A 14,036-nucleotide genomic window follows, 5' to 3' on the forward strand; every position below is an offset into this window, starting at 1 on the left:
CGGAGAGGCCATGTTTCTCCATGGCCTCTCCGAATATATATATATTCGGAGAGGCCATGGAGAAACACTTCTGCACGGCTTTGATGCGATTCTGGTTCACCATCCGGCGTCTCAGGAGTGGGAAGCAGTGCAGCACCAACACTGTTTATAGTGGAGATGGTGTGCTGCTGACCTCGACTCGGGACGTTGTGGGCCGGTGGGCGGAATACTTCGAAGACTTCCTCAATCCCACCAATATGCTTTCTGTTGAGGAAGCTGAGCCTGGGGACTCTGGGTTGGGCTCTCCAGTCTCTGGGGACGAGGTCGCCGAAGTGGTCAAAAAGCTCTTTGGTGGCAGGGCCCCGGGAGTGGCTCTGGATGTTGTAGGGTTGTGTTGGCTCACGCGACTCTGCAATATCGCATGGACATCAGGGGCAGTTCCCCTGGATTGGCAGATTGGGGTGGTGCTCCCCCTGTTCAAAAAGGGGGACCAGAGGGTGTGGTCCAATTACAGGGGGGTCACACTCTTTAGCCTCCCTGGTAAGGTCTATTCAGGGGTCCTGGAGAGGAGGGTCCGTTGGATAGTCGAACCTCGGATTCAGGAAGAGCAGTGTGGTTTTAGTCCTGGTCGTGGAACACTGGACAAGCTCTACACCCTCGGCAGGGTCGTGGAGGGTGCATGGGAGTTTGCCCACATCTACATGTGTTTTGTGGACTTTGAGAAGGCGTTCGACCATGTCCCTAAGGGGGCTTTGTGGGGGGTTCTCCAGGAGTATGGGGTACCGGGCCCTTTGATACGGGCTGTCAGGTCCCTGTATGACTGGTGTCGGAGTCTGGTCTGCATTGCCGGCAGTAAGTCGGGCCCGTTTCCGGTGAGAGTTGGACTCCGCCAAGGCAGCCCTTTGTCACCGATTCTGTTCATTACTTTCATGGACAGAATTTCTAGGCACAGCCGAGGTGTTGAGGGGATCCGTTTTGGTGGCCTTAGGATCGCTACCAAAACTGCTTTTTGCGAATGATGTGGTCCTTTTGGCTTCATCAGATTGTGATCTGCAGCTCTCGCTGGAGCGGTTTGCAGCCGAGTGTGAAGCGGCCGGGATGAGGATCAGTGCCTCCAAATCTGAGGCCATGGTCTTGAGCCGGAAAAGGGTAGAGTGCCTTCTCCGGGTCAGGGGGGTCGTCCTGCTTCAAGTGGAGGAGTTTAAGTATCTGGGGATCTTGTTCACGAATGAGGGAAGAAGGGAGCAGGAGATCGACAGGCGGATTGGGGCAGCGTCTGCTGTGAAACAGGCGCTGTACCGATCCGTTGTGGTGAAGAGAGAGCCGAGTCAAAAAGCGAAGCTCTCGATTTACCGGTTAATCTACATCCCCACCCTCATCTAGGGTCATGAGCTTTGGGTCATGACCGAAAGAACGAAATGGGTTTCCTCCGCAGGGTGGCTGGGCTCTCCTTTAGAGATAGGGTGAGAAGCTCGGTCATCCGGGAGGGACTCAGAGCCGCTGCTCCTCCACGTCGAGAGGAGCCAGTTGAGGTGGCTTGGGCATCTGGTCAGGATGCCTCCTGGACGCCTCCCTGGTGAGGTGTTCCGGGCATATCCCACCGGAAGGTGGCCCCGGGGAAGAACCAGGACACCCTGGAAGGACTATGTCTCTCAGCTGGCCTAGGAACGCCTTGGGGTTCCGCCGGAGGAGCTGGAAGAAGTGGCTGGGGAGAGGGAAGTCTGGGCCTCCCTTCTGAAGCTGCTGCCCCCACGACCCGACCCCGGATAAGCGGAAGAAAATGGATGGATGGATGGATGGATATTTATAAAACTTACATACCTCAGCTTTAACAGAAGGCAGACTTGATTTTCTTACAATATAGTGAGAATAGATTTAAATATCTGACGTCTTCAACTCAGAAAGTGTTTTCATCCAATTTTTAGAGATGTAATGTGTACAAAGTTAAAAGAGCAACAAATCAAGTTTTAAAATGAGGCACTTTCATTTGATAAAATTTTATATGATCCAATATGCAGAAAGAGTATAGACTGAAATGTATCAGTTTGCAGCATACTCAGGTTGTGCAGTGATTTTTGAAAAGTAACCAAATAATTAAGTAACTAATTACTCTTGAAAATAAGTAATTACATTTAGTAAAGCTAAATTAGTAAAGCACCTGGATTACTTTTTTGGGAAGTCATTTGCTATTTGTTACTAAAAACTATTTCAAAGTAACTTGTCCAACACTGATAAACGGTAGTCTATTTCTCAACGTGTCATTTATTTGCCTTTGTTGTCATGTGACTCAGCACTCCTGAGTTCAACTGAGCAAACATAAAGCACGGAGGAGGAGGGATGCCATATGCAATGCAAGTGCAAGAGTCCTGTGATGTATGATTGTAACAATAACAATTGATTTAAGCATTCTTCCAACGGTAAAAGAGAAACCTCAGAGACACACACACACACCACATACAAGGGTTAGTGAAAGCAGGTGGTATCTAAGTGATTTTATTGTTGTTTAATTCATGCCTGACATTCATGAATAAAGGTGAAAATGTATAATACTTTGGTGATGGTATTGATAAATATGTTAACATTCAATTCAAAAATTAATTCAGCCATTTATAATTTGTGAAATGACATTATTGGAGCTGAAATATATACTTCAAATCTGACATGTACAACTTCAAACTAACTGCAGGAGTAAAAACTGGATATTTGGAGCGAAGGAGAAGAATTATACAATCAAAACAGTTTTAGCGTGGAGTCATGACTTCCGATCTCCTTTGTCCCTTCTGTAATCTGATTGGATTAACCAATCAACTGAAAGAATGTAGAAAATATTGATCTACATTTATACTAGCAGATTCAATCTCATGGGAACTTGAGAGCAGTTCAACACTGTTTTAGTTGTAAAAAGACTTTTGGAAAAAAAATGGAACATGTAATTATTTTTAAATAATTTTACAGTTTTTCTGCAGTACAAATCTTTTTTTTTTTTACTCAAATTCTTATCTACAAATGTACAATGATAAAATAAAATAAAAAAAAATTAAGACATTTTGGTTTACATAGTGGCAAGATTTATTTAAAACTACACATTTTAACTTAAAAGTCCAAAATTTATATAACACAGATATTTTACTTACACACGTTTCCATCGACATATGCACAAAGCATAAATGTTCAACCCTTTCATTTTGGGTTATAAAATTCAATGCACTACTATGGAGTATTAGAGCCAGACTAATATTTTTTCTAAGTTATGAAAATAAAATAAAAATATGAAAAAAGTCATATATTAAAAGTAAACGCTTACAAGAACAAAACTGCTGTAATAAGAATAGAGATGTAATAAGACAATAACATAATACTAAGATTATAATGTTTTAAAATTAGGGGGAAAGTAGTAATCTAGTTAAAATTAGCAACTTGTGAAGTTTTACTTTAGTATTGGTTTTACAAAAGAAACACTAAATCTTTTGCCACACCAGAATCAAAAGCAAAATATTTATAATACATACAGGTATAATGATTTTGCAGAAAGAACCGCATGTTCTTGCTTCTACAGAGTTTGATTACACTGTAGGAGCTTTTTTTTCTCTTAACTTTACAATTCCTATATAATTTATATTGTGACTTCATTGTCACATTATTATGACTTCTCATAGGAAAAAAAAATGTTAGTCTGGCCTTAATACTCCATCATAATTCACAACTATGCAGTTTGATTTGTAAGCACAAACTATTTCTGACTGGAAAGTGTGCTCATTGAGCAGATTTAAAACACCGCCTAGACAGAGTTCAAACATCAGATGGGCTTTTTCTCACCTGAGTGAGTTTTTAAGTGCCGAGACAAACCTCCTTTCAGGCTGAAACTTTTTCCACATGTCACACAGGAGAACGGTTTCTCGCCTGTGTGAGTTCTGATATGCCGAGATAAAGCTGCTCGTTGCCTAAAACTTTCTCCACAGATCCCACATGAGAAAGGTTTCTCACCCGTGTGAGTTCTCATGTGTCGAGATAAAGTTTCTTTTTGGCTAAAGCTTTGTCCACAGATGACGCATGAGAAAGGCTTCTCACCTGTGTGAATTCTCATGTGCCCCGATAAAGCTCCTTTTTGCCTAAAACTTTCTCCACAGATCAAACACGAGAAAGGCTTCTCACCAGTATGAGTTCTCATATGCCGAGATAAAGTTTCTTTTTGCCTGAAACATTTTCCACAAGTCGTACACGAGAAAGGCTTCTCACCTGTGTGAGTTTTCATGTGCTGAGATAGTGTTTGTCTTTCTCTAAAATTTTTTCCACAGGTGACACAAGAGAAAAGCTTCTGACCCGTGTGAGTTTTTAAGTGTCGAAATAGACTTCCTCTCAACCTGAAACTTTTTCCACAGGTAATACATGAGAAGGGCTTCTCACCTGTGTGAATCCGCATGTGATGCGATAAAGTTTCTCTTTCTCTAAAACTTTTTCCACAGGTAATACACGGGAAAAGCTTCTGACCTGAGTGAGTTTTCAAGTGCCGAAATAAATTTCCACTTGAGCCAAAACTCTTTCCACAGGTCAAACATGTGAAAAGTTTCTCACCCGAATGGGTTCTGAAATGAACTATTAAATTACTTTTTTTAACAAATTTCTTTCCACAGGTCAAACATGAGAACGGTTTCTCACCTGTGTGAATTCTCATGTGTTCATTTAAATAATTACGGCTTAAGACTTTACCACAAAGTTTGCAGGAAGAAAAATTCTCGTTCTTGTGTTTTTTTACACTTGATCCGCCTGGGTTGTCATCGTCATCTCGGATTTCCTGACACTCACTACTCACACTACTTGATCCTGGGTCTGTGTAATCTTTCTTTTCCTGGTTTTGGATATGCAGTTGGACCCGGTTTACTTCTGGTTGCCTATGTTCCCTTTTCGTATACGTAGGAGCTACTGGGATGGAATCAGTCTCCTGCTTTAGTTTAAGCTGTTCTTTCTCAAGATTGAGACAGAGTTCCTCCTGTTCATCCTTTATCTGTGGAAGTTCTGATTCCTCCATTTCCTTTTTAACTAGGAGAAGTTCTGGTTCTTCCTCATTCTCACTTATTAAAAGAACTTGTAGTACTTTCTTTTCACAATTTATCTGTGGAGGTTCTCCTTCATCCTGATCATCCATTACCCGCACTTGTTCTGGTTCCTCCTGTTCAACCTTTATCTGCACTTGTTCAAATTCATCCTGGTCGTCCTTCATCCATTGAGCATCTTTTTGACCCAAACTGGAGTTTTTCTCCTGAATCCACGTTTGGTCAGTGAGAACCTCCACTTTCTTTGAGACACAATGCTGTGGGAGCTCTAAACGGGCAAAAGGAAAAGAAAACAGGCTAATTAGTTAATAACAGCATAAAGAATTAAAAACTCACTTTTGTGATTTCATGCAACTAAAGATACATTAGAAAATACAAGCCTTCAAATTAGAGATGCAAGTTGTCAATTAATGACAATCTAAAGTTGATTGATCTTACCAATCGACTAACAATTAATTGATAAGTGACCGTTTTTTCCATGACATGAAATGCTACATTTTTCATTCAATGCTGAATTTTAAAAAAGAAGTACATCATTATATTTTTAATGATTTTTGCATCAGTTATCAAATACTGTCTGAATAAACAAAAAAGTTGCTAAATAGAAAAAATAAAAGATGAAAAGAATAAAATATGACACGATTCCTCATGAAAGAGAGATGTTCAGAACCACAGAGTTTACTGTCCATTCAATGTCAAAGAAGTGGACAGTAACTCTCTTCTCTCAGGACAGTCAATCAGTAGTGAGAGTGATATTGTGCACAGTCTTGCTTCTACCTTTTTGTTGAAGTGCCCCTCTAAGCAGCTGTGTATGGTTGAGAAGTTGACGCTGCTTCACCATGCAGCACGACTGAATGAGCGCCATTAAGGTGAAACTTAAGGAGCTTGTCGAGTGTTTACATTTCTAAACAGAATCACATAAAGTGGATTTTGCATCTCACACCGGACTCTTTTTGGACCGTTTCACTTTGCTGTCCAGTGATGGCACCGCCATCTTTATTTCTGAATCAACTGGCTCTGCTTAAGAAGGACGAGTGGCACCCTCTTCTGACTGGAAAAAGGTCCAGATGCGGGCATTATTTTTTTAATCAACCGGATCACAAAAATTTTACAATTCATCACTCATTTGAGCAATTGATTATTGTTATAAACTACAAAAAGGAAAAGGTAAAGAAATTGGGCATGTAGTTTGACCTGTGCTCTCTTTTGGGTGTAAAAGAGGTAAAGACTGCATTTTATCATCTGAGCAACATGGTTGTCATTGCACTGCAGTTCAGAGATAGGCTCATTTAATTCAGTCATCAGATCTACATGAAAGCCCAGATCAAGAGGCCATAGCTCATTTAACAAGACGTTTTCCTGTGCTATTGTTCTTTGCATATATGCAAAGTGATGTCTCAATCTGAACTTTACTTGGACGATTAAAATATGTTTTGTTTTTCTTTTTATGTATATCCACATTTCAATGCACTTTAAAAGCACTTAGTGATACACAGTGTGTGATCTGAGTCCACTGTTTTGATCAGAATGTTAATTTACCCTGGCGTCTTCCAGCAGTTTTTTTTATTCCTCTAATGAATTTCTTTAATAAATACATGCCCAAATTTCAAATTCAGCTAGAAAAAAACAAACAAACTCTGATCTGACAGGTAACAAGTCAGGGTGTCATACAGCAAAGTCAAACAAAGTTTATTATGGTGGGCGTACACTTGTCTAACAAGAAAGCATGTTAATCCGTAACAACAGCGCAGAGATCAGCCCTCCTACAACTAACAGGAAAATGCATATCAACACAACACGAGCGTCGCCTAAATTTACATATTGCGTAAAATTGACAGCTTTATTAATTAATAAAGAAATGTTTGCTTTGTATGAGTCATTCTACAACCCGTTGACTGCAGCTGTTTCACTCGGCTCTAAGAACGATAAAAACAAAGACACGAAAGTGGATTGAAAATTACTTACCCATTCAGCCCCGTGATTTCGCCTGATCAGAAAAATCCAGAGAGAACTTCACTGGGAGCGATTCCAACAACTCAACCTACTAGCTAAAAAAACATACTGTATTTATAGAGCTGTTCAATCGCTTTATGTTATTTTTCACGGAGAACCCAGTCCAGGTAACTCTCCTGTTTGGATGGAGTCACATTGGGTCACTGTATGATCCCTTAGTGAGTCCCACGACGGACGGCGTTCAGTCCGCCATGCTAACGCAGGTACAAATGTCTCAGGCTAACTCCGAAGGTGGTCTGAACAAAGCCATATTCAGCTCACACAACATAGCAAAGCTACCACTGCTAACCATACAAAAAAAAACAAAAAAAAAAAAACAAGGCTTCTTCTTGGTTTAATGAAGGTTAGTAACATACGTTTCTTACTCAGTATTGACACCTAGTGGGGAAAATAACACAAAGCGAGAGAAGGCAAGGTAAAAAAAAAAGTAAAAGCGTATTTAGTGAAAGAAGATGGCTTCTGGTCTCTGCATCTAAATAGTGAGTACTCTACAGTTTCTAAAGAAAAAAATAAGCTAAAGAGTGACTAAACTAATTCCTTTGAATTGCCTTGTTGCTGAAAATGTGCTATATAAATAAAATTACCCTACCTTACCTTACCTTACCTTAAAAGTGACTACTCCACAGTCTCTAAATAATGATAGTAATCTAAGGATGAATCTAAGAAATGTTGTATTGGTCTAGGTAGTAAATACTCCACAGTTTCTAAAAAAAATAGTTAAGTTTTAAGTTTATTCTAAATTCTTGTGTGTGTGTTTGTGTATATGCCATCATACAGATTACACACAAACATATATACATATACTATTTATATACATATATAAAGAAACAAATTACATTTATATATATGTATAAATGTAATTTGTTTCTTTTTTATAAGAGCACATTCTTTTCCAAGTTTGTTTTGTCCATTGGATGGGTTGTGGCACACCACAAACAGCACTTCTTCTTTTTCAACAATGTTGTTTTTTTCTGGTCAGTCTTCCATGTAGGCTAGGTTCAACATATTAGCTGTTAATCTCTGCAGCTCCTCCAGAGGCACCATGGGTGTCTTCACAGCTTCTCAGAGTAATAAAAAAAACTGTCGTAGAATAATCATGTTTTTAGATGTGCCATACTCTTTATTTTTGAATTTAATATTATTCAGAGAGATTTTCAGTTTCTGGGAATTTGTCTGATAACCAAAATCTACTTTAAGTTTCTCTGCAGTTTGACCTCTGACCTGGCTGTTGCTGGTGGTCTTGGTCTTCATGATGCTGTTTAATATTCACAGAACAGTTGTATGTATACAGACATAAACATACAGGTGGACTCTATTTACTCCAAAGATGACATTTGGGTGAAAAGGGTTGCACTGGATTTTATTTTATGGAATCAGAGTAAAGAGGACTGAATACAAATACATGGCACACCTTTTCAGTGTTGATGTTTATACAGACACACACCTAATTCTTGTTGATTTTTCCATTTCCACATTTGTGGCTGTATCCAGGTACATCTTTCTTCAAGTTACTGGATGAAGAAAAAAAAATCATGAACGGACATGAAATGTGTTGAGTATTACATTTTTGGAGCACACAGACCATGACTGAGGATACATCTGTACACTGACATCCTATTCTTATAATTTTGGTGTTTTTTAAAAATTTACATGACTTTATATAAAGTTTTCTATACTTTCAAACACTTTATGACAGATATGCAAAGCTGCTCAGTTTTTGTGTTCCAGCATAGCTGGAACACAAAAAGTCAACTAGATTGAGAGATTAAAGTATTGTTGGAAAAATAATGGAGGACCTGTGGTGCAAAACACCGAGCAGATGAATGCAGGAAAAACTACTTTGCCTTTATTTCTTAAAGAAATTTAAAAAGAATACACCAACAATGAAAACTTCCATTTATTTTCACAAAACACAGTGTAAACATCTTTATTTTACATAAAGTGCATTTATTGGATATCAACTAAACTGGCTATTCAAGCAACTGATGGAAACTAAGTGAGCAGGACACTGCAAGTAAAACATATTTTCTTTTATTATGAGTCATTAGTAAAAAAATAAAATAAAATTAAGAAGATAGGAAGGGAAACAGTTATGAAATAATAAATTTGTTAACTCTTAGTTTCTCCCACAGATCTAACATTCATATTGTGACACTTGTTGAAAAATTGCCAAGCAATGTCAGGAGTAAATCACTCAGGTTTAGTTTATACCATGCATGAGAGTCACAATATCAAAAACTCATAAAAAGATCAGATTAGAGCTCCAAATAAGCCTTTTGGCTTGGAGATTCTGATAAAAGGCCAGTATGTAAACTTGTTCGTACATTTGTCTTTATTAATTTGTTGGTGTATTGGGAAGAACTACAGGCTCTAACTAAGTGAACATATGGTCATAGTTTAGGATTTTTATTTTTTTTTACTTTTTGTAAATTCACAGCAAGTTTTACACACATTATGCTTTGGAGACAAACTGTTCCCTCTTGTTATCAGATTAATGAGATCATCCTACACATTAGATTCATCCTTCTTCCTCCCAGAGTCGTCTGACAGACACAGTTCTTTAAGAAATGCCTTTTGATTTCAGCGTGACCATCTGTGCAAGTGCTTATTTAGAGGTGGATTTGGCCTGAAAACCCGATAAATCATCTCTTTACTCAAAGACCCAATGCAACAATGAAATCATATGTTATCCATTATCCTGAGACATACTGTATATACTGTAAATAATATGTACAGGGTAAAGTCAGGAGACAGTGAATTTAAAGTCTCTTTAAAGACAGGGCAATATATAACAGTTATAGAAAAACTATTTACAAATTATATATGCTATATATAACAATTTACTTAGTAAAGTACAGCAAGCAAAGGCAGAATTATATACCCACGTATGGAGGCCTCAGTCCTCAACGTGGCTGTCATAGGTTCAATTCCTGGCCTGTTGACCTTTGCTGTATGTCTTGCCCCTCTACCACAACAAACTTACTATCATAGGACAGCACAGCCAAAAAAATCCTTATAAAATAAGAAAGTAGTAGCCTACTCAGGGCAGAAGAGAATAGGCAACAGGAGTAACTGATTTCAAGGTATATCACGGCATGAGTTTTTCCACAAAATTTCTCCATCACACCTTTGATAGAGGCATAAGTGTTTTTTTTTGTTTGGTCAGAGATAAAGTACACCGGCAATGTTTGTAGGAGATTCCACAGCCAACAAAAATGTGTGCAAAACATTTAACTTGTTCTGTCTAAGGTTACAGTTGCATCTTTCACAAAAATGGTGCAACTGGGCGGATTAAAAAAAATTGAAATCTTTCTGGCATGATTCGGAGTTTTACAAAATAACCACAGGCAACATGGAGAGGGGCTCATCTTTGTTGGTTTGTGACCCAACTGCTTTTAAACAAGACATACGATTGTACAAATGGACTGAGCTAAATGTTCATATCTAGAAAGTTCCCAGAACCGTGTGTTAGTCAACTTCTGCCATGATCCATCCATCCATCCATTTTCCTTCACCCTTGTCCCTCAATGGGGGTCGGGAGGGGTGCTGGTGCCTATCTCCAGCTCACGTTCCGGGCGAGAGGCGGGGTACACCCTGGACAGGTCGCCAGTCTGTCGCAGGGCAACATCTGCCATGATCCATTATGTACAAATATGAAATATGTCGACACGTCAGCAAATGTCAGACCTTCACCCACATGAAGGTCAAACAAACATGCAGATGCTTTGAAGACATCAGTCCACAAATCTCATCACCGTTTGAGAATACTACAAGATTACACCTTTTTACCTTTGTGAGTTTTCATGTGATCCGTCAAGTCAACGCTCTGAGTGAAACAAGCACCACAGATTTCACATAAGTACAACTTTTTGACTGCATGAGTTCTCATATGCACAGTCAAATGACCTCCTTGACGAAAGTTTTTTCCACAAGTCGGACACGAGAAAGGCCTCTCGTCTGTGTGAGTTCTGATGTGTCGAGATAAATTTCTCTTGTCACTAAAACGTTTTCCACAGGTTGAACATGGGAAAGGCTTCTCCCCCGTGTGGATTCTCGTGTGCTGAGATAATGTCCCACTATGCCTGAAACTTTTTCCACAAGTTAGACAGGAGAACGGCTTCTCACCTGTGTGAGTCCTTATATGTTTCGTCAAGACCATTTGCAGGGTAAAGCTTTTTCCACAAATCACACAGGGGAAAGGCTTCTCCCCAGTGTGAGTTCTCATGTGTACAGTCAAATGATTTTGTTGCCGAAAACTTTTTCCACAGACCGTGCACAAGAAAAGCTTCTCACCTGTGTGAATTCTCATGTGTTCAGACAAATAACTTCGGGCTAAAACTTTATCACAAACATTACAAGAGCACAGATTCTCATTTGTCTCTTTATTCTTCTGTTTTTTTACTTTTTTGTTGTCTATGTTGTCATGCCTACCTCCAGTTTTTTGACATCTCTTATCTTGTTTCAGTTCTTTATCTCCATTTGACTCAGAGTTTTCACGATCAATTATTTCGTCGTATTGGTTCTCTTGAAGCCGGTTGCTGCTTGGATCTGGTTCCCCATTATCTCTTTCGTAAGAAGGAGTTATAACAAAGGCATCCGTCTCCTGTTTGATTTCAAGCTCTTCCTCCAGACTAATGCAGAGTTTGTCGTGTTCATCCTTTATCTGTGTAGATTCTGTCTCCTCGTGTTCATCCTTTATCTGTACAGATTCTATCTCTTCATGTTCGTCCTTTATCTGTAGAGATTCTGGATCTTCCTGATTCTCTTTCTGCTGGAGAGGTAGTTCCTTCTGTTTGTCTTTTATCTGTGGAAATCCTGCTTCCTCTTGGTCCAAACTTATGCATCTCCCCGTGTTGCAGAAACCCTGGTTAAGATGAACTCCCTTCTCCTCCCGTACCTCCTGCTGCTCAACATCTAAACAAAAAAAAGGATAAAAATGTTTAATAATGCAAATATAACAGCACTTTTATTACCTCAAAGTTTTTTTTATTAACAACCTCAACTGTTACAGCGTTGCAGATTGAATGGGTATAAGATCAAATAAAAACAAGAGCTACAAAATAATAGTTCTATAAACTGCATTCAATTAAAGATGTTTTTAAAAAGAATTGACCCATGGGTGTAAAGCAGGGGTCACCAACTCCAGTCCTCGAGGGCTACCATCCTGCAACTTTTAGATTCACCTCTGCTCCAAAATGTCTGAATTCCCTCACCAGCATTCATTCCTCTCTGCAATAGGCTGGAAACGAGCAGTTTATTTGATCCAGGTGTGTTTGAGCAGAGACGCGTCTAAAAGTTAAGGTCCCTTAGTTAAGGTCTCCCTCCATGAGAGCAGCCTGACTGACAGACTAGGCCACATACTATGTCATGTCTACACATTTACAGTTAACAGTTGCCAACTCAGCGACTTTCTTGCTATGTTTAACAACATTTCAGACAACAGATCGGCCAGAAAACTACAATTGACGCACCCCTACTTTAACTAAGAAATTTCACAGCAAACACAAATTAAAATTTTAAGTGACACGTAGTGGAAACTGACTTCATCAACAGTTTTCTCTTCATAAAATCAAGACTATATTGAGCTTCATAATTGACAGGAGTCCATAAGGTTCAATTATGAAATTGTGCATAGTTTTGATGGCACATTTTGAACAATTTTGAGAAATATTGTACTGCTTATGTCAATAAGAACAGAACACAGGATAAACAGACATGAAATTGAGGTAAAGTGAAATCAATCTGTGATAACAAGGATTTTTCCTTCAAAACAATAGTGGCACATATTGATCTTACCATTTTAATAAGACTACAATTTTAAAAATGTCTCATCAAATATAAACATTTATTTGAGTGAGTCTTGGAGATTATGCATTTCTTATGCTAACAAGAATTGTTCTGCAAAAAACAACTTTCTTTGAACAACAGTATAAACTTAGTGACTGAGGGGTATAGATTTTGCAATAAATATAAGTACAACTTTTAGAGTAATAACTATAGCAGTTGAACTCGTAAATTAAATCAGAAAGCAAGAACTAAAAAGTCAATTGCTAAGACGGTTCAGTGTATTAGAAATTAATATATCATTCAATATTTTTGGTTATATTAACATGTTAACAGAGGTCTCATTGGTATGTTTTAATTTCTAACGTGAACGCAGGCAGTGTGCAAAAATACCGCAATATTTTATCTTTCGCCCAGAAAAAAACAAAACAAAACAAAAAACAAAAAAACACATAGTGCAAAAGGACGAAATAACAAGCCACCACCATAAAATTATCACCTCGATCTTGTCGTTAACCTGAAATTCAGATTCCTTTCAGCTTCGTTTTTCATTTAGCTTCTGAAATAATCATTTTAACGTTAAGATCTCCCCTACTATACTTCTTTGCACGTCTAAGATCAATAGAACAACAGCAGCACCTCTTATTCTCTGCAGGGTTACTTGAGGTTTCCAGCTGACATCAAGCAGTTTACGTTGGAGATCCAGCTGTTCCTCGTACTGGACGATGGTTTTATCAAACTCCGTGAATATTTCTTCAGCAGCAGCGGTCAGTCGCTCCTTGATGAAGTCTCTCAGAGACTGGGATAAAGACATTGTTGCTGCAGAGGCATCAGTAGACATATTGTAAAGCTAACTCTGCTAAGAGGCCGAAAATTCTTCTTTGCTGTGTGCTGGATATTAGGAAGAAGCGCATTTACTCATTATCGCCACCTGCTGGAAAGAACTAGAAATGTTAATCAATCGATCAATCAATCAAATGTTATTTGTATAGCACATTTCAGCAGCAAGGCATTTCAAAGTGCTTTACATAATTAAAGTAAAAACAGCATATGACATTGAATAAACAGTAAGAAAGAGATTTTGAGAGAACAAAAAAGATTAGAAAAGATAAAAACATTAAAACCCTGCCCCTTTTAGGACTTCATTTAAACGTCGTTTAACTGGGACTCTACCCTCTGGGAATTTAGTTAAAAACACCGTTTGACATG

The 14,036-nt window shown here is 38.7% G+C and overlaps 3 protein-coding genes across 3 annotated transcripts in view; all 3 read right to left on the bottom strand.

Annotated features, from left to right (window-relative positions):
* The window catches only part of LOC103142945 (zinc finger protein 248-like), a 21,260-nt gene that overhangs the window by 2,321 nt on the left and 4,903 nt on the right, over nt 1-14,036 (bottom strand). The window lies entirely within an intron of this gene.
* LOC103142942 (zinc finger protein OZF-like) lies at nt 3,029-7,378 on the bottom strand. The gene is made up of 2 exons (XM_007559267.2): nt 6,996-7,378; nt 3,029-5,298 (listed from the first exon to the last, which is right to left on the bottom strand). The coding sequence occupies exons 1-2, from the start codon at nt 6,997-6,999 to the stop codon at nt 3,776-3,778; spliced, it is 1,527 nt and encodes a 508-aa protein (XP_007559329.1). The 5' UTR covers nt 7,000-7,378; the 3' UTR covers nt 3,029-3,775.
* On the bottom strand, nt 10,675-13,708 carry LOC103142943 (zinc finger protein 37-like). Its single transcript, XM_016674866.1, has 2 exons — nt 13,467-13,708; nt 10,675-11,957 (listed from the first exon to the last, which is right to left on the bottom strand). The coding sequence occupies exons 1-2, from the start codon at nt 13,666-13,668 to the stop codon at nt 10,819-10,821; spliced, it is 1,341 nt and encodes a 446-aa protein (XP_016530352.1). The 5' UTR covers nt 13,669-13,708; the 3' UTR covers nt 10,675-10,818.

Source organism: Poecilia formosa, unplaced genomic scaffold (genome assembly GCF_000485575.1).
Source record: "Poecilia formosa unplaced genomic scaffold, Poecilia_formosa-5.1.2 Scaffold103, whole genome shotgun sequence".
Taxonomy (NCBI): domain Eukaryota; kingdom Metazoa; phylum Chordata; class Actinopteri; order Cyprinodontiformes; family Poeciliidae; genus Poecilia; species Poecilia formosa.